The 21,130-nt window shown below is 39.0% G+C and overlaps 1 protein-coding gene and 1 non-coding gene across 3 annotated transcripts in view; one reads left to right on the top strand and one right to left on the bottom strand.

Moving 5' to 3' along the window:
- Itga6 (integrin subunit alpha 6) overlaps window positions 1-17,278 on the top strand; it is a 91,172-nt gene extending 73,894 nt beyond the window's left edge. The window contains exons 20-26 of one of the 2 annotated variants that reach the window (XM_042694108.1): window positions 665-838; window positions 3,517-3,615; window positions 3,712-3,822; window positions 3,907-4,005; window positions 9,703-9,828; window positions 13,187-13,316; window positions 15,936-16,024. In XM_042694108.1, coding sequence (XP_042550042.1) covers window positions 665-838; window positions 3,517-3,615; window positions 3,712-3,822; window positions 3,907-4,005; window positions 9,703-9,828; window positions 13,187-13,294 — 717 coding nt within the window. In that variant the 3' untranslated portion in view covers window positions 13,295-13,316; window positions 15,936-16,024. Of the gene's footprint in view, window positions 1-664; window positions 839-3,516; window positions 3,616-3,711; window positions 3,823-3,906; window positions 4,006-9,702; window positions 9,829-13,186; window positions 13,317-15,935 lie in introns of both variants that reach the window. The other variant, XM_042694107.1, reaches the window with a different exon arrangement.
- Window positions 5,433-5,619, bottom strand: LOC122120154. The gene has a single exon (XR_006149674.1). It is a non-coding gene; the product is annotated as a U2 spliceosomal RNA (small nuclear RNA).
- Window positions 17,279-21,130: the final 3,852 nt, after the last annotated feature.

Below are 21,130 nucleotides of genomic sequence, written 5' to 3'. Positions count from 1 at the left end.
TCCAGTTTTCTGGTGGTTAATTAAAGAGTCTCACAGATTTTCCTGCCCTGGCTGGATTTGAACCACGATCCTTAGATCTCAGCCTCCTGAGTAGCTAGGATTACAGGCATGAGCCATAAGCACCCAGCTTCCTTTTTCTCTCTTTATTCCATTGGGGCCCTAGCCTATGGGATTGTGTTGCCCACACTTAGCGTCTCCTTTTTCTCCATTCCCAACTCCCAGCTAATCCTTTCTGGAATCTCCTTCTAAACAAATGTCCTTCTAGAGGTGTGCTTTACTAATTTCCTTGGTGCTTCTCAATCCAATCAAGTTGATGTCATTAACCATTATACAGAGCAATTCACAAATGTACACAGGACTATTATCTGAGTTTGTTCAGATCATGAAGTATATCTGTGTTGCTAAGACTGTTATATACAACACTTATTCCTGGATAATATTAGCAATCATTCTCTTTGTCATTTTTTTTTTTTCTGGCAGGATTCTTTAAGCACAAATCACTGTTTTGAATACTCTATCCTAGTCCATTTTTGGAGCCTATCTTGTTATTGTAGGATGGTGTTTCTGTTTTGTTTTTTTTTTAATCTTGACAATAAGCATTGATCTTCATTTGATTTTATGTTACAAAGATTACATTGAGATAATGTGTATTATTTTCTAACAGGTAATTAATTTAGGTAAGCCTCTTAAAAACCTTGGCACAGCAACCTTGAATATTCAGTGGCCTAAAGAAATCAGCAATGGCAAATGGTTGCTGTATTTGGTGAAAGTAGAATCCAAAGGATTGGAAAAGATAGTTTGCGAGCCACAAAAGGAAATAAACCTCCTGAATCTAAAGGTATGTTGGGAGTTTTCTAAACTCTCTATAAATGTAAACAAGAGAGGCTGACCTTTGAAGGGAAATCATGCTTCTGCTAGGAAACTAGCATTCTAACATAGTTGAGGCATAACTGACCATTATGGTACATAGGGTACATACAGTCACTAAGGGCTTATTCAGACAAATGACCTTTTCTGAAAGTTGTTGTTTTTTTTTTTTGGGGGGGGGGGGTCCGGTCGTGGGGCCTGAACTCTAGGCCTGGGCGCTGTCCCTCAGCTCTTCAGCTCAAGGCTAGTGCTCTACCACTTGAGTGCCACTTCCGGCTTTTTTTTCTCTTTGCTTATGTGGTGCTGAGGAATCGAACCCAGGGCCTCAGGCATGCAAGGCAAGCGCTCTACCACTGAGCCACCTTCCCAGCCCGACCTTTTCTGAAAGTTTTATGGCCCAATCAACTGTATAAGGAAGACTGGTATGTGCTTCTAGGAGCTAGCCAGCCAGTATTAACTCTAAATTGGATCATGATAAAGGCATTATATGTATAGGATTAGGGAAGGTGGCTCAGTGGTAGAGTGCTTGCCTAGCATGCGTGAGGCCCTGGGTTCAATTCCTTAGCACCACATACACAGAAAAAGAGAGAAGTGGGCGCTGTGACTCAAGTGGTAGAGCACTAGCGTTGAGCTGAATCGCTGAGGGACAGTGCCCAGGCCCAGAGTTCAAACTTCACGACTGACAAAAAAAAAAAAGATACATATACCTTACCAGGTGACCTTGAGAGTGATGTCAAGTAGATACATCATCATTCGATGATGAAATGTACTCAAGGGTATACATGTTTTTTACAAAGTAAATTTATTTTATTGAACTATGCCTATAAATTGCAAAAACTAAAATATTCTGTCATTTTATTAGCATGTGTTTATTGCACAAGTAAATGGAATCAGTGTGAGTGTGTGTGAGTGTGTGTGTCCCTCCTGGGGCTTGAACTCAGGATCTGGGTGCTGTCCCTGAGCTTTTTTTGCTCAAGGCTATTGCTCTACCACTTGAGCCACAGCGCCCACTTCTCTCTTTCTGTTTATGAGCCACAGTTCCACTTCCAGCTTTTTTCTGGTTAATTGGAGATAAAGAGTCACACAGACTTTCCTGCCCTGGCTGACTTCAAACTCCAATCCTTGTATCTCAGCCTCCTGAGTAGCTAGGGTTATAGGTATGAACCATCCAGCTCATTCTTTTTTTTTTTTTTTGGTGGGTTGTGGGGCTTGAACTCAGAGCCTCGGTACAATCCCTGAGCTTTTTTGCTCAAGACTAGTGCTCCACCACTTTGAGCCACAGGTCTATTTCCCATTTTCTAGTAGTTAATTGGAGGTAAGAATCTCACAGACTTTCCTGCCCAGGCTGGTTCTGAACCTCAGTCCTCACATCTCAATCTCCTGAGGAGCAAGGATTATAGGCATGAGCCATAAGCACCGACTTTATTCTTACTTTTAATAGTAAATATTCATCAGATATTTATTAACTCTGATGCTCTACTATGCATGTTGCTTACATTTTCTCATTCTCTCAGTAGTCTTATGAGGTATTATTCCCATCATCATAGGTGAGGACATTAAGTAACTTTCTTGGAGTTGCTCAGCTATTAAGAGCAGATGATTCTGTATTTAAATTCCTGCCCCTCTTAAGTCTATACTGCTCCGCACTTAAGTCATTGGCTTGTTTACGTTCTAGATTGATGAATATTTGCATTATCATGGCCTGTCTATTTTATTTTGAGATAATTAGGTATGATTAGTATGGTGTTCATAATTGGAAGGCAACAATTTGAAATGTAGAGGAGAAAGATGGGAGAGGTGACACTGATTAAATTGACATGTTGAGTTGAAACCCCTTTGTACAACTACTTAAAGATAACAAAAAAATATTAGTAAGTTAATTTTTAAAACAAGAAAAAAAAAATCTAAAATTGTCCAAAGAACCCAAATCTGAACCACTTTTGGTGAATTACCAAGAAGGGACACGACTTGTATAAAGAAGAAAGTTCTCGTGGCTTAGTTTGCAATCCTTTTCTCTGATTAGCATCTCTTTCTGTTCTTCAATATCATGTAGTCATTCCATACCTGCTGACTGTCTACCATAAGTTAGATCCTGAGATGGGCACCATGGAGAAAAGCTGACCCTGGTCACAGTGGTGCCATTTGCTCACAGTTTAGAGAAGCCAAAGGAAGCCTCTTTCTTTTTCTGAGAGTCAAGGTCATAGTTGAACTACTCAAAACAGTCTAATGAGTGACCAGAAGTTAGAGTTGTCCTGACACTTAACTGGTTTTACACTTGAGTTATTTCTGTTTTTGGTGGTGAGAGGGGGATTGATATTAATTATTGATTATGTAATTTTGGAGTTGTATGAGATGAGACTTATTTGATAATGCCAAAGAGTGACATAAAGTAGAACTATTGTGATAGAGCCTGGCGCTGGTGGCTCACGCCTGTAATCCTAGCTACTCAGGAGGCGGAGATCTGAGGATCGCGGTTCAAAGCCAGCCCGGGCAGGAGAGACCGTGAGACTCCTATCTCCAATAAACCACCAGAAAACCGGAAGTGGCGCTGTAGCTCAAGTGGTAGAGCTGAAGGACAGCGCCCAGGCCCAGAGTTCAAGCCCCACAGCTGACCAAAAAAAAGAACTATTGTGATAAATTCCTTTTCAGGAATCTCACACCTCAAGAAAGAAACGGGCAATTGCTGAAAAACAGATAGATGAGAGCAGAAAATTTTCTTTATTTGCTGAAAGAAAATACCAGACCCTGGTGAGTACATTTCTGGACTGTGCCCACATGACAGAGATGGCAAGGGAAGGGACATCTTGATAGGGTGATTCTGATAGCCAATTTCCCTGTCTCTAGAATTGCAGCGTGAATGCAAGATGCGTGAACATCAGGTGCCCACTGCGTGGGCTGGACAGCAAGGCCTCTCTTGTTCTGCGATCAAGGTTATGGAACAGCACATTTTTAGAGGTGTGGCTCTGCCGTGAAACTGTCCCTTGGGATCATTGCCTAACTCATTTGTCATTTGACTAATCTGCTCATTGTCTCCCACAGGAATATTCTAAACTCAACTACTTGGACATTCTTGTGCGGGCTTCCATTGATGTGACCAATGCTGCAGAGAATATCAAGTTGCCCCATGCAGGCACTCAGGTGACAGGTTCTTGGCTTCCAGCAGGCTCAGGGCTCAGAAAAAGGCCTCTTCCTCTATCCCATCCCCCTGCCTGAGGTCCTGCTCTTTAGAATCCTGGATAAATGTCTTAAACGTTGGATTTTATTAGAGTAATTAAAAGAAATAAGCCCTAAAGTAAGCCTGAAGTAAAATCTATAGTTGATGAGTTGTTAGCTCAGTGGAAAACTGAGTGTGGGAGGCGGGGGCTGGAGAGGAGATGTAGCTTAAAGAAACACAAGGCACAAGCCAGCCCTGATACTACAACCACTCTTGGAATGCTTGTGCTCTGTATAGCCAGATGCAGTTATCTTTTAAAGAAAAAGAAAAAAGAAAAGCTCTATGTAAATCTAGAAAGGAAATTTGTAAAATGAGTCTCTGACCCTTGGAACAAGTCTAGAATCAGTTCTTTCTTTGGCCGTATATCTGGCTTTTCAGTGATTGAAGGAAATTATCATATCACTTAGGACACATCTTGGCTGATTCTGTTGAGAGAGATGCCACATATGTTCTTGGCTAGCCTTTGTTGGGCAGTGTGATCCCACCTGGACAGGTGGCAGAGATGTATGCCACCCAGTTCAGCTCACCTTGGGCCTTTGTCTTGCAGCATCTCAGCACTAGCCTAAAATGTTAAACAAATGTTGCCTGAGCTTTATTGATAGAATTTGCAGCAGCTGCTATTTTTGTGTTGTACTCTACTGTAACTCCCAGGTGGCTTCATCAGAATATATTGTCAAGCTGTGTTTACTCTCCATCTTCTTGAGCAATATGAAAAAATGTAAATGTATACCCTTAAATGTGTTAGTATCTTACAGGGTGTTTGCTTTAGGCCCAATGTCTCCGTTTATAATTTTGAATCTTGATCGTTTGTTTTCTAACTTTCTATCATTGCAAACTTAGTCTTGTTTAAAACTGAGAAGCAAGCTCTGTCTTCATCCAAGTAAAACTATGAGATCAGACATGAGGCTGATCTTTGTGGCAAACCACTAGTGGGGATTTCTTGTAGGAGTCTACATCAGGATCCTGGGGTAAAATGATTACATAACATAATTGGGAATTGGGAATGAGATTGTTCTTGAAGAAGAGACTGGAGAAACAAACGGTGTTATTACTGCTGTTAAATTTTTTCCCTCCAATACTGGAGATTGAACCTGGTACTTTGGTACTAGGCAAATGCTGTACTACTAGCTGCCCCTAGCCCTTTTATTTGAATTTTATTTTTAATTCAGTATCTTGCTAACTTTGCTTCTGCTAGCTTTGTCCAAGTTCTTAGAACTTGTAGAATGAATGCTTCCAAATGAGAAGTCAAGGGGCTGGGAAGGTGGTTCAGTGGTACAGTGCTTGCCTTGCATGTATGAGGCCCTGGGTTCGTTTCCTCAGCACCACATAAGCAAAAACAGCCAGAAGTGGCACTGTGGCTCAAGTGGTAGAGCACTAGCCTTGAGTTGAAGAGCTGAGGGACAGTGCCCAGGCCCAGAGTTCAGGCTCCTCGACCAGCAAATAAGTAAATAAATAAACAAACAAATGAGAAGTTAAGTTCCTGTTCAATCTTACTTTGTTTACTACACTTGATCTTAGCCAAAAGGCTAAGAAATTATACTTTGTTTAATAATAGGTAGGTTGGTCTCATATCTAGAACTTATTTCTCTTGAAAGTAAAGACATTTTCTTATCTCTAGTGTTCTACTACCTCCTCCATTTTCTGTGATTTCTGAGATACAATAGCTTAGATATCCTGCCTTCATTTTTCCTTGAGTATTTTAAAGTGTAGTTTTTCTAGGCTTAAAGATTTGATCTTAATTCAAGTGTCAGGATGCCTTTTTTTTTTTTTTTTTTTACTCCCTCATTATGGGGATATAGTTACACCTTAATTGGTAGTTCCATTTCTCTTTTCCGGTCTGAAGATGATTTTCTTTGGAGATGGAAGGAAAAATGTTATGTAATGCAGTCTTGAACCTGTTTTAGTTTAATCTTATCCTGCTTTAAAAATGTAAGAAATATCTTTTTGTTACCCAATTTCAAGAGCTCCTAAAAAGTGGGGAGGAGTGGCCAGCTACGCTTGTACCTGTAATCCTAGCTTTTCAGGAGGCTGAGATCTGAGGATCTCAGTTTGAGCCAGCCTAATAAGCAGGAAAGTCCATGAGGCTCTTATCGTCAGTAACCACCCCAAAAAGCTAAAAGTAGAGCTGTGACTCAAGTGGTAGAGTACTAGCCTTGAGTAAAAGTACAAAGGGACAGTATACAAGGGTGAGTTTAAGCCCCAGAACTGGCGCATGGGTACAAGTGCACATGTATGTGCACACACACAAACATACATAGGCACTTTTAACTTAAGACACCATTTTGACTAAGTAAGACCATAGTCTTATACAATTGCTTCAGGCAAGCTGTTTATAATAACATCAATTAAATTTAATCTGTGCTGTTAACAAACAACTATGAGGAATGTATGGGTAACTTACCTATACTAGATGGTAGAAGCAAAGTTGAATAAGATAGTGTCAAGTATTTCATGTTTGTGGTTGGATTAAGCCACGGAAGGAAAGAGGGATCATTTGCTGTTTGTTTACTTCATTCCTTAGGAAGCAGGTAGATAATACTCAAGTTTCTTGGCTCCTAAAGATAAAAGGAAATGTGATCAGTAAAAATAAATACTCCATTCTTCGAGGAAATGAAGTTTTTCTTCCTAGTTCTAGAGCTTGAGATGTGTACTTTAATTTTATTTTGTTGGTTGGGGTGCTTGAACTCAGGGTCTAGGCACTGTCTCTAAGCAATTTTTGTTCAAGACTAGCTCTCTGCCACTTTGAGCCCAGCTCCACTTCCAGTGTTTGAGTGGTTAACTGGAAATAAGAGTCTCATGGGGACTTTCGTGCCTGGCTGGCTTCAAACCATTATCTTCAGATCTCAGTCTCCTGAGTAGATAGTATTACAGCCATGAGCCACCAGTGCCAACTGAGACATGTACTTTTAAAAGACTCATAGGAGTGGCTGATCTCTTTAATAAGTAGTTTTGTAAAAGACATATGAAAATCAGTTCACCAGGTGTAAGTCATGTGGAAGTGTCTTGACAGTTGGCAAGCTAATCTGGTCTCTGCACTGCCCACTCACTGGTGAGAGTTTAAGCCCTTTTTCTCTTATGAGCACAATGATTCATGAGGTTCACAGATGTAGGTCACCCCATAAGAAATGACTAAATTTTAGTAAAACCAAAATATTATCTTTGGAATTCTGAAACTGCATGTTTCTACTCCCCTTAAACTGTCATTATTCATTAATAACAGTTGCTATGTCAGAATGATACAGGCTTCTCAGAGATCTGGGGGTTGTAGTCCACCCAGTTGGTCTCCCCTGACCTGATCCTACTTCTCCTCTCTTCCTCCCAATCCCAACTGAAGAATGGCTTTTGTGCCAGACCAAAAAAAAAAAAAAAACTTCAGTTGGCAGTCTAAGTAAACAAACAATAGTCTTGTTCATTGGCTCTTGCCTTCCTGATTCCCAGAATAGCTGACCTGTATATGTGAAGCTAGTCTAGCCCCTGACTTGAGTCTTCAACCTCTGATGCCCAGTGAGTTATTTTTACAGTGTCTAATAAAATTACCAGTTCTGTTTTAAATGGTATATATACCTGAGGCTGAGAGATTCTGCTGGATTCCCACCTACCCCTCACCCTGTATTGTGTAAAATCAAAACCTTGTTCAAGGCTGATGAGTAGCAGCCATTTATGTTTGTGGTTTCTCCTATAATCAGCCATTTAAAAAGAAATGGATTACCATGTGATTGCAATAAGGTTGATTCCTTGTCATAGACCAGTCTCCACCTCTGTATTGACTAGAACTCTGGACCTGGGTACTGTCCCTGAGCTCCTTTTGCTCAAAGCTACACTACCACTTTGAGCCACAGCTCCACTTCTGTTTTTTGAGTAGTTAATTGGAGATAAGAATCTCACAAACTTTCCTGCCTGGGCTGGCTTCAAACCATGATCGTCAGATCTCAGCCTCCTAAGTAGCTAGGATTATAGACTTGAGCCATCAGCACCCAGCTTCAGAACTTATTTTTACAAATGATGATAGCTTTTCCTATCCTGCTCCATCTAGCTCCAGGGATCACCAATGCCTTCCTTGTAGTAGCTAATAGGAAAGCAAGGCTAAGTGAGATTGCCACCTAGAATAAACGGAAGTCATTGTTGATTACAGTCATCTTATCAGCCATATAACTAGGTTGCTTCTTCATTTGTCTCATGATTTATCTCTTCTTTCCTCCTTGTTATAGATAATCTTATGCTGGACCAAATAATCTCAAGGAAAGGGGGTTTTAGTTTTAATCTGGCTTATGTCTAGAGATGGGGAGACAAGGAGTAGTGAGCCATAAGCCACTCTGGGGCCTCCAAATGAATCCAGGGTCTAGTTTGTCCATATGTATTTTGTAGAACATGACACTGAGCCGTGTCAATTAATTTAATTGTGTATGGGTGTTTAGGGTAGTATCCAAGAAAAGATTAAAATAGTATCTACCCATCATGCAGCTTCATCATTATTTTTATGTTTTTAATAACATCTTTGAAGTTTGAGATATGTAAACTAATTGTAGATAGACCGGCTTTTTGCTCTCTGTTATTGAAAACTGAAGTTTTTTTTTTCTCAAAAGGAGATATATACATATATATGTGTGTGTGTGTGTATGTATGTGTGTATATATATATATATATATGTATATATATATATATATATATATATATATATATATATATAACTCAGTGGTAGACACCTAGCAGGTTCTGGCTCTAGGTTCAATGTTAGCAGCAGAAAAAAATAAAAGTAAAACAATACCAACTTTTATAGTTGAAACATGATTGAACGTTAATTGATAATTGTTGAAATAGGTAGCCAGGCGTCGGTGGCTCACACCTGTAATCCTAGCTACTGAGGAGGCTGGGATCTGAGGATCACAGTTCAAAGCCAGCCCAGGCAGAAAAGTCCATGAGACTCTTCTCTCCAATAAACCACTCGAAAACCTGGAAGTGGCGCTGTGGCTCAAGTGGTAGAGCACTCACCTTGAGCTGAAGAGCTCAGGGACAGTGCCCAGGCCCAGAGTTCAAGCCCCACGACTGACCCCCCCCCAAAAAAAAAATGTTGAAATAGGATGATGACTATATGATAGTTCATTACCTACTTTTCTCTATCTTAGTTGTTAAAAAAAAAATTTTAAGGTAAGTCTGCAAAAATTAGTTTGTCAGAGCCGGGCCCAGTGGCTCACGCCTGTAATCCTAGCTACTCAGGAAGCTGAGACCGAGGATTGCGGTTCAAAACCAGCCTGGGCATGAAAGTCAGTGATACTCATATCCAGTTATCCACCCAAAAACCAGAAGTGGCACTGTGGCTCAAGTGGTAGAGCACTCACCTTGAGCTGAATGAAGGGCTCAGGCAGTGCCCAGGCCCAGAGTTTAAGCCCCACAACCGACTAAAAAAAAAAAAAAGTTTGTCAGAATATAATCCAACTTTTTCCACATTATAGGGAAAGACTTTCAGGGAATACCTCATTATGAGAAAGGATCCCCCAGGAGAAAGTTGCATCATCCATAGGCTTTGTCCAGAGTATGTTCAGAAGTAGAAATAGAACTGTGGATTCTCAGTGTCAACTCATATTCCCGTTTATGATGATCTCCTTTCTAACTATGCCCTTTAGGTTCGTGTGACTGTGTTTCCCTCAAAGACTGCAGCTCAGTATTCAGGAATAGCTTGGTGGATCATCCTGCTGTCTATTCTTGCTGGGATTTTGATGCTTGCTTTGTTAGTATTTTTACTATGGAAGGTGAGTTATATCTGACATTTGAGTTCCTTGATAGGAATTTGATTTCATGCTTTAAAAATGTGTTAACCCTGGCAGTATGTTTTTCTTTTCTTTTTCATTGTTTTCTTTTCCCCAACATACAGCAAAGTTTTTCAACATACAGCAAATTTGAGACAAATTTACAATAATAATTTGTATTTAAGTATATTTTATTTTACAGAAGAATTTCTTAAGTGAATAAATTTTAGTATCTTTTGAATATAATTGGCATGTTTGGCAAATGACAAATTTAAATTTTACTGCCTTAGTACTTTCTTCATCTAAGAGCAAAGTCTTGGATCTAAGCCAAATTGTTGAGTATGAGATTTAATCTAAATTTATATTCCTGCTAATTTTCTGTGAAGAAATATTTGTGGCAACTATTGGCTTGTTACACTTGCAAGGAAATTAGGAAATTGAAAGCATGAAATGAAATGATTAACTCCATCTCAAGTGCATCATCATAGCCTATATCAAATATGAGGGAGGTCTGGGCGCAATATGATGTTCCTTATTAACATTTAGCCTTCTAACTAAACATAGTTTAATGTCTTCTCCCTGCTTCTCACCTGTAAACAGTTTGCATTATGAAAAAATATATCTGAGATTGTTATACACTTCTGTTGCCAAAGTTTACAAACTTGAAGGTTTTACACATTTCCAGTAAGTAAGTGAAATCTGAAGTTCCTTATCTGTAATTCCAGAATAGCCCTGGAGATTGAAAGTTTACAATGACCTTTTTGACAGCAAAATCTAATATGATGTAAAGAAAAGTGACTTATAGTTCATATTTTACTCAATTTCACTGCAGAAATGTTAGCTTTTTTAAAAAAAATTACAGTAGCATATGTGTACAGCATAATACTTCCAAAAATGCCAAAGTATCTGGAATCCAAAACACATCCGATCAAAAGGGTTAGGGTTGAACTAATAGTTTCCTAGGATCAACCCATCCTTTTCCTTTCCTTGGGTCTAAGAGTATATTAGACAAGGCTTCAAGGATATTTTTACTTCCATATTTTGAACATTGTTTGTTTTTGCTTTATTCTTCCAAGTAATTTCCTTGTGTCAGATTGAGATAATTTTCTAATGTTCTCTCAAACACAGGAGGACACTATAGGAGTTGCTCTGAAGATTATTTACTGAAGAAAAGTTAATTAAGGGATTTAGCGTTTGAGGATGGTTTTATATTCTCTGGAAGAGGTTACAAGGACAGTGTTTTTTTGTTTTTTTTTTTTTCCCAGAGCAGATCTTATTGTCAGTCTCTGGCCTCAAGGGAGACATAACAGAAAGTTAAGAAAAAGCCCAAGCTATAATATAATCTTGGGTCTCTGGTCTGCCTCAGCTGTTCAATGGTAGATTGGACTAGATGATCTCATTGAGTATTTTGAAACTCTATCCTTCTTTTTAAGGAGACTCTAAAATATCAGATAATATTGATAATTCTCATATGAAAGTAAGCCTTAAAACTACTGTATATTATTTCTTAAACTGAATCATTTTTAGGAAGTTTAGGGTCAGAGAAGATTGTTAGGGCAAAAAGAATGGATGGAAAGAAGAATTCTAGTTCAGTGGTCTTTAAATTGAGTTTTGTACATGCACCTTGGTAGCAACTAAGCTAAGATAGAGATTTCTTCCTTAACCAGAGGAGTTCTGATTTTAATCTGCCACAAATACTGGCTTTTGTCTAGAATTTCCTTTGAAGATAAAAGAAAAGTCCTCCAGGTTGATCTGTTCACTTTAATGTTTTTTACATGAAGATGCTCATGTGTAGGGATATTAAGAATGTTATAAATCAGAAGGAAGATCAGAACTCTTGGTTTCTGGTTCATTATTCTTCCTGCCTAATACTTGCATTTATTATTGTGTTTAGTATGTATTACCTTAAAACTCACAAATAAATATCAGGATAGATAGTCTGGTTCAATGCTGCCCAGTATGTCCTGTAATGATGAGAATGTTCCAGTATAATTGGTAGCTTACAGTCACCTGTGGCAACTGAGCACTTGTAATATTGCTAGTGCAGTGGAGGTATGACAATGTAATCTAAATTTCAATAGCCATGCCATGTATAGCTAGTAGCTACCATCTTGTGCATCTGCATCTAGATTTTTACCCTAAGCAATTACCAAACTAGGAAGCAGAATTTTCCAGGAGAGATTTATTTTATTTTATTTTTATTTTTTCATCAGTCGCAGGGCTTGAACTCTGGGCTTGGGTGCTGTCCTCAGCTTTTCAGCTCACAGTGAGCACTCTACCTCTTGAGCCACAGCGCCACTTCTGGTTTTCTGGTGGTTAATTGGAGATAAGAGTCTCATGGACTTTCCTGTCCAGGCTGGCTTTGAACTGAGATCCTCAGATCTCAGCCTCCTGAGTAGCTAGGATTACAGGCATGAGCCACCAGTACCCAGCAAAAGATTTATTTGACCCAAGTTATATCTTAAAAGACACTAATTACCAAGGCCTTATGAACTAGATGAAAGTTTTTTTTAAGGCCTTTATTGTTGAATGAAGGAAATGATAATAGAAAGTAGAATTAGACTTATACACTCATTTAGAGTGACTTAACCTAAGGAACATAGGGTTCTATCATGATGGTATATTCAAATTTGTATTGTGATTTACCCTAAAAAGCAGGATAATATAGTATATCTGTATTTTATTTGCACTTGTGCTAAATTCTAGAGAATTTATTTATTTTCTAGCCTTTGTCTCAGCAGACTACAAAAGTCACTCTTTTGCCTTTTTTTAGTCTTTATTCTCATGCAAGACGAAAGCATCTAAAGCCACAATTAGATGTACATGCATTTCCCTTTTAGAAAGAACTGAGAATTTCTACTACAAATAGAAAAGTCAGTAAGTCAGGTACTAACATCCATACAAATGCTTTACTAGAAAACTTGTGGTGGCAGAAGGTGCTGAATGCTGTCACATTGTAACATAGTGCTGTGGCTGCTCACTTCCAGTTGATCAAAAATGGTTTATGTCACTAGCACTGGTAGCTCACCCCTGTTACCCTAGCTACTTAGGAGGCTGAGATCTGAGGATCAGGATTCAAAGCCGGTCTGGGCAGAAAGGTCTGTTAGACCCTTACCTCCAATTAACCAGCAAAACGCTGGAAGCATGACTCAAGTGGTAATGTGCCAGCTTTAAGTGAAAAAAGCCAAGTGAGAGCTCAAGGCTCTGAATTCAAGCCTCCATACTGGCACCCATACACACAAAAAAAATGGTTTCTGTAAATGAATTGTAAATAGGAAACAGGCTAAAACCTCAGTTGTACTTTTGTTTAGCTTTTATCCTCCAAACTGTAAAATTGACTAAATACCTTGCTTCTTTGTAGTGTGGTTTCTTCAAGAGAAATAAGAAAGATCATTATGATGCCACATATCACAAGGCTGAGATCCATGCTCAGCCGTCTGATAAAGAGAGGCTTACTTCTGATGCATAGTATTGATCTACTTCTGTAATTGGTAATTGATCAATGTTTTATAATCGCTAGCTGTGGGACCTGCTATGGTTGTGGTGGCTAACTTCTAAGAGCAATAGCTTGCTGTGTGTGTCCCATTAACAGATGTTTCCAAATGTCCACACTGGCTTGCCTTGCTTGGATTTGTTTATTTTATTTATTTCACTTGAAAGCACAAAGTTTGTTTTTTTAATGCACAAAAGAATCAACACAGGTGAGTTAATGTGTTCTTATTTAAGTTGACCCACATCAGTGAAGAAACTCTCCATATTTGTACACACAAAAGGAGGCTTTAGACCTTTCCAGTAGTCCAGGATGGAGCATCCCACTTGGAATTTCAAAGATGCATGAGAAGTCATACCAGATTTCTTGTTCATTTTGGAATTTCCCAGAAATAGAAGCTTGTGTTGACTGGCTGATTAACCTTTTGCATGCTAGAAACATTAGGTTTCTCTTGATGAAGAGGCTTTCTTATTTTTGTTTTCCTTGCTATTTAAAAAGTGGTGGGGCAGGCTTCAAATGCTTTTTTTTTTTTACAGTTGCTCTGAAATTGTTTTATGCCAGCTTAGCATGCAGTGTTCTTTCTCTGCATATCTCCTTTAGGTCAAAGACCATTACAACAAAGAATGATCATCAGTGTGATGCACCATCTCCTACTCTAGGACATGGTCTGCATTTTAAAGCAACCTACAGTCTACAAAATTCTAGTTTGAAAACTTGTTTTGAACAGTTTTTATTTCACTGTGTTGTAATGGAGTTTGACCATTTTTCATCATTCCACAGACTTTTCTCTGCCTTGGGTCTCAGTTGATTTTGAATTCATGTTTTGCTTCTCCGATTTGTGAATCTGGAAACATGAATTGTTGGTGTTTCCTTTTTCCATGTTTGTGCGCATGTAGTTCCCTTTCATGGCATGGCCATGATGAACCTCAATATGCAATTTTGGCTTTAGGGTTCACCCTTTATTTCCTCCTTTTTTAAAATGGGGCAGGCAGCAGTCAACATATTTTGTAATGAATAAGTACCCTGGCGTATTGCACAGAATAACAAATGAGTGTACGTAGAAATAGCTTAGCACAAAACATCTTAGTTCATTTAGCCTATTAATTTAGTAATAACTAGAAACATTATTTTTGCCTGACTTCATGATATTTTTATTTCTTTTTATTTTATTTGTTCTTTTTTGTCAGTCATGGATCTTGAACTCTGGGCCTGGGTACTGCCCCTCAGTTACTTATTCAGCTCAAGGCGAGCGCTCTACCACTTGAGCCACAGTACCATTTCCAGTTTTCTGAGTGGTTTATTGGAGATAAGAGTCTCATGGACTTTCCTGCACCAGCTGGCTTAGAATCTGATCCTCAGATCTCAGCCTCCTGAGTAACTAGGGTTATAGGCATGAGCCACTGGCTCCCACCCATGATATTTTTGTATCATAACATTTTTCACCATAAATGTTCTGTTCCTGTTGTCACATAACACATTAACCATCCATTCTAAGAATCTTCTTTTTATTTCAAGTTGCATTTTTAACATGAAAACTCCTTTAAAAATTCCTTATTCATGAAAAAAATTCAACCTGATAAAAATTTTCAGGCATATTTTCAAATTAAACTTTGGATCAGATTGCATTTTTAAAACAGTGGATAAGGTACAGATTCATTTGCAATTTGAATGTAAATATTGTCTTTTTCCTTTTTGCAAAAGGAGAGAAATCAGAAACTATTCCAAAATTCAGTATAGCAATACCTTCCTTGAGTCCTCAATTTTCATTTCCGGACACAATTACTTTGTGGTTTCTTAATGAAACAGTCTAACTTAAGCACAATCTAGACAATGCTAAGGAAGGACCTTCTAGCTAATGACATGATAATGTGTACCGAAGGGGCATAAAGCCATTTTTTTAAAAAATTTTTTGGGTCCGGTCGTGGGGCCTGAACTCTGGGCCTGGGCGCTGTCCCTCAGCTCTTCAGCTCAAGGCTAACACTCTACCACTTGAGCCACAGCGCCACTTCTGGCTTTTTTCTTTTTGCTTATGTGGTGCTGAGGAATTGAACCCAGGGCCTCAGGCATGCAAGGCAAGCGCTCTACCACTGAGCCACCTTCCCAGCCCCCATAAAGCCATTTTTTATTTGTGCTTTTTTTCTTAAACTGAATAAGACTAGCAATATACACCTATAATCCTAGCGTTGGGAAGATGTAACAGGAGGATTGTGAGTTCCTGGCCAGCTTGGGTTGCATAGTGAAATCCTATGTCTAAAAAGATTTTGTTGTTGTTCATAGAATGACCTGAAAATTTTATCTCTAATGTAGGGACTTTTTTCTTAATGGAAGCATTGTTTGACAAATTCTTAAATTGTTAGTTAAAAGTTGGTAGCTAACATTGTTATAAAATGTAAAAAAGCGTGAAATTGGACTTCCCTTCCTTCCAGTTTTACAGCTTTTCTCCTCTTTTGTTTATTCCCCCTGCTGTTAGGTCTTTTTAACCAATTAGTTTTCCCCTTTAGTCCAAAGGTACTCTAGCCAAACAGAATACTTAAACATTCCAAATTTAGAGCACTTCCTAATGTAGAGCTTTTTTTTTCCCCCAGATGAGTTAATTGGTGTCTGTTTCTCTCTCCTCCAGTGCGGATTCTTTAAACGCTCTAGGTACGATGATAGTGTCCCCCGATACCATGCTGTAAGGATCCGGAAAGAAGAGCGAGAGATCAAAGATGAGAAATACAATGATAACCTTGAAAAAAAACAGTGGATTACAAAGTGGAATGAAAATGAAAGTTACTCCTAGGGGGGAGAAGGGGTGTTCAGAAAAAAAAAGCATCACCATACCCAAAATGCCTTTTTCTTTCCAACTCAGCAATTCAAATGGATTTAAAAGCCTGTTCAATACCTGGAAGTTTGATTTCAGACTGACTACCCTCAGTACGAACCTACAGTTTTAACTGTGGATATTGTTACGCAAACTAAGGCATCCTGTTTTGCACAGCCAAATTAAGACCATTGAAATGGATTTTTTTTTTAACTGCCTTAATTGAACTTTCCAGATTGCCTTTGTTTTTGGTGTGGCTGACTTAACCTATGCTGGGCAAAGGCCTGCCCACTTGCACTCCCATAGTATCTCCTGATAGGGAGCTGGAGGAGGACATCTAGGATCACCCACACCAACAGAGGGACTGTTCTAGCCTGCACCGCCAGCATGCTTCGTGCAGGGGAGAAGCTGTGAGTTCACTGTCCCCCAGGGGTCCAAGACTCAGTTGAAAGTGCTGTCTTATGTTAAATGTGCAATAGAAGGTGATGATGCCATCCTGCCCTCTCTCTGTTTCCTACAAGTGTGAATTCTTGCACACACCAAATGCATACAGGCTTCACTACAACACACAGGTGCAACAGACTTGAATGCTAGTTATACTTATTTGTATATGATATTTATTTTTTTCTTCAAACCATCTTGTTATTGACTAAACGGCCAAAGATCCTTCAGGTAGTTTTAAACAATCAGAAATTAAAAAAAAAAAAAAAAAAGACAGAAAGAAAAACAACCAAAAAAAAAAAAAAACCAACAGGAGGTCATTGGTTTAACCTAAATTACTTCCTGTGAAAAGAAAATAATAGCTCTTTATAAATGTACCAGAGTTGCTTTAATGATAGAAACAAACTTATCTGTAAATGATAACATTTTCTTATGGCAACCCCTTCCCTAAACAAGGGTTAACCTTTTCACTCTCATCCAACACCTGGTATTTAGTAGTTTAGAGCCCTCTGTGATATTATTGAACTTTGGGGCATGTTTACTCACTGCTGCAAATACTGTATATTCAGAACTTGAAAGAATCAGTGAGTGGATCCAAATGGACCCAGTGTGATACTACTGAATGAGTATTTGCTACTAAAATGGCAATTCTAGTTAGATGGAAGAAACATCATGGCTCTTACCTTTTGAAGTGTCATTAAAACTATTTAATCAGTGAATCAGTGTTCCATTTTTCTTTAATTATGCTTTCTCCCCTGTCTAAATTTCCCAAATGTCCTTGCCACTACATTAACAAGATTTTTGGGACTCAATAGTAGAGTGCCTAGTGTGCACAACACCCCGGATTTGATCTCAAGCACTGGCCAAAAACAACAACAAACAAAAAAACAAACAAAAAAAAGCTCAAGCTTTCATTTTTTGAAAAATAATGTAATGGTGGAAGTGGGTGGAGAGAGATTTTTTTTTGGTGCCAGTCCTGGGGATTGAACTCAAGGCTGGCACTCTGCCACTTAAGCCACAGCTCCACTTCAGCTTTTTGCTGATTATTTGGAAGTAAGAGTCTAACAGACTTTCTTGCTCAAGCTGGCTATGAACAATGATCCTTAGATCTCAGCCTCCTGAGTAGCCAAGAATACAGATGTGAGTGACTGATGCCCAATAAGACTTATTCCATACACTCAATAGAGGTTTCATGGAAATGAAAGACTTTTTTAATGTGCTTTGAACTGTTATATGGGGAGCAATAGCAAACAGGTGCTAATTTGCTTGAATATAGTATAAGCAGTGCCTCAGATCTTTTAAAAGAACAAAATAGAGTTATATGTGCCATTTTTGCTTTGGAGTTTTAATCTTTTTCCCCCTTTTCACAAATCTACTCTTAAAATGCTAAAGATTTTATTCTGGGTGTAGTTTGGTATTTCCATTTATAAAAATAATTTTACAAATGATACTTTGTTTACAAGAATTCTCTAAAACAGGTCATAATAAAGTCGCACTTTCTTGCTGGAGGAACTTGGAGCCTAACACAATGGCTTGATAAAATACCAAGAAGCTGTTATCCTGACATGTGTGTAGACCTTTGTCATAAAAATGAATGTCCTGAATTAGGGGGAAGGGGCCTAGTTAAGCAGGAAGAAACAAGAATGTTATGGTGTTTAAATGAATAGTTGTTAAAAATGTCATCTCAAGTCAAGTCACTGGTCTGTTTAAATTTGATACATTTTTATACTAACTAGCATTGTAAAATTATTTCATGATTAGAAAATACCTGTGGATTTTTGTATAAAAGTGTGAAATAAATTTTTTATGAAAGTGTTTATTGGTTAGTAACACAGCATTATATATATATGTTAAATTCTAAAATTATAAATGACAACCTAAATTGCCTTTCTTTTTTATTTCATCAAGCGAAACTGAAGTTTTCAATATTTTTATTCTGAAGACTCCCATATCATGTCAGATCATCCAAAGATACTAGTATCCAAGGGAATGTAATGTAAATGTGATTGGATTTTTTTAAGTCCTTTAAATCTGCTGTGCAGTGGATGCTTAAATCTTTAGAGTTTCTTTTTTCTATAACACAGAAAAGGAATGTCTACATGGTTTAGTCAAGATGCTTATAAGTTGGGAGCTGTCTGTTTGTATTGATTCTCCTTGATTCAAAGGTTTGTGTCTGTAAAGTGATTAGGAATTTTGTAATGACATAAAAAAAAAAACAATTTCTTATGATTTAGTTGCTTCCTTCTAAGTACATTCTGATATGAGAGCAGTCCAACTGGAACATGTATGTGTCCTGTGTGTATCACTGGGGCTGGTTTTACACCAGTTAGAAATATTTTCTTTAGGGGCTGGGAAGGTGGCTCAGTGGTAGGGTCTTGCCTTGCATGTATGAGGCCCTAAGGTTCGATTCCTCAGCACCACATAAGCAGAAAAAGCCAAAGTGGTGCTGTGGCTCAAATGGTAGAGTGCTAGCCTTGAGCTGAAGAGCTGAGGGACAGCACCCAGGCCCAGAGTTCAGGCCCCACGACTGACAGATAGATAAATAGATAGATAGATAGATAGATAGATAGATAGATAGATAGATAGATAGATAGATATAGCTATATTATTCAAAACATTTTATTTAGATTTAAGCAGACCTATGAAGCTCTCTAACTAGGTTATTACAACTTAACAGAAGAAAATAAAGCATTTATATATTACCTGCAATAGCTACCCTACTAACAGATTCCCCAAGAGGGAAAGCGCAAAGTTACCTGGGGAACCCAGGATCTGGGGCACAGCACCATTGTTGGACGTCTCAGCCAGATAAACATACCATACACTGAGGAAAAGTTTAATGCCAGAAAGACTGACAGGCTGTCTCCATCAGGACAGAGAGCAGAAGCTGCTATTAAGCTAGGAAGAGGTATTTGTAGGGAGGGAGCCTGCAAGATGATGGGAGATGGCCTTGTGAATGGGAGGCTGGAGGCAGGGTTAGTAGAGGTGGCCAGACTGGGGCAGGATGACCTTGAGATGCAGACAGCCAGTCAGCAGAACCTTGGCCACTGGAATGTTAGCCCTCACAGAACGACTTCACACCCACGAACATTATCAGTCTAGGAATGTGTCCCATCCAGCGGTTAAGATATGTGAGTGCCCAGGCCACCTCAGCATTGGTGTTCATAAAGAGGAATTTATGAAAGGACTCAGGCAACTGGACACTGGTGGCTCATGCCTGCAATCCTTGCCTGCAATCCTTGCTACTCAGGAGGTTGAGATCTGAGGATCATGGTTCAAAGCCAACCTGTGCTGAGACTCTTTTCCTTCAATTAACCACCAGAAAACTGGAAGTCATACGCTGATTCAAGTGGTTAGACTCGTGGCCAAGTCCTCTAAAGATACATAAAATAATATAACAAACCAGAGTAAGAAAGCTTGGCTAGCCCAGTGATAGGTTAGATAAAACTAGTCAGATATTGGGTGATGCTTATGGCTAGGGAGTCAAGGACAATTTTTGTAGCAGTTAGCAAAGTTTAAGTGCCTCAATCTTCTGCCAGGATCTATCTTAGTCCAACTGCCTGTGTCAGTGTATAGATTCAGACCCACTCTAAGAGGTTTTTGTAAGGTAAATCTCAGTCATGAAAAAACAGAAGCCACATTTTGAGAGGTCAGATTGAGGGTCTTTATTAGCCAGCATCTACAGGAGGACTCTTCTCAAAATGATCTGCAGCCCTACACACAACACTTTTAAAAAGAAAAAACACATGTTTGGGGAGTGGTGAAGCCCCAACATAGACAGGCATGAGGAGCAGGCTCCCCTCTCCGTGGGGAAGGTGTGTGTGAGAGAGAGAGCACACATGCACGCAAGAGTCCCTTTGTCCTAGGGTTTGAACTCAGGGCTTGGGCACTGTCTCTTAGCTTGTTTGAGACTGGAGTCCCCAATTCACAAGTTACAGTCTGCTCAAATAAAGCCTTTAAATTTTTAGTGTGCTTATACTTTTTTAACATTGCCAATTCCAATTTTTCCAAGTGCAACATTTCTCCCTGTCCATGCTCATAAATATTCAGGGTTGTGCTTCTTCATAACCTTCCTGGTCTTCCCTCCCCGGCAACCCCCTCCCCCCACCTCATAGTCCCCTCTCAAATTCTTGTGTAATTGTTGTCCCTACTGGCTTCAATACTTGAAAAATTCACCACCATCACCACATCCCGAGCCCCCCAGTTTACCCAAAAATACAAAAGATCTGGTCACATTCTTCTTTGCTGTTGTTGTAACCTATTAAATGTCTGTGTTAGGAGCACTTGCTCAGGTTGTGAACCAGCCTTAGCATTGTTCCGTCTCCTCCCCTTTCCCTTTCTTTAACAAAATGAATTCCTCTCCAGGCTTCCTGCAGTGCTGTTGGTGAGTCTGCCCAGGGGAATCTCTGCTCTAGCAGCACATCAAAGTACCGGTTCCAAACATAAAGCTGTTTCCTCTAAAAACAAATCCTAGTGAATAGATGCCTCCACTGTCTTTGCCCAAGTAGTAACTAGAACTGATGCTACTTATTCAAGAAGGTAAATGTATATAGAGAAAATTGTGCTTCAGT

The sequence above is a fragment of the Dipodomys spectabilis genome, unplaced genomic scaffold, assembly GCF_019054845.1.
Source record: "Dipodomys spectabilis isolate Male_0828 unplaced genomic scaffold, ASM1905484v1 ptg000174l, whole genome shotgun sequence".
NCBI lineage: Eukaryota > Metazoa > Chordata > Mammalia > Rodentia > Heteromyidae > Dipodomys > Dipodomys spectabilis.
This window is presented reverse-complemented; position numbering and strand designations above follow the sequence as displayed.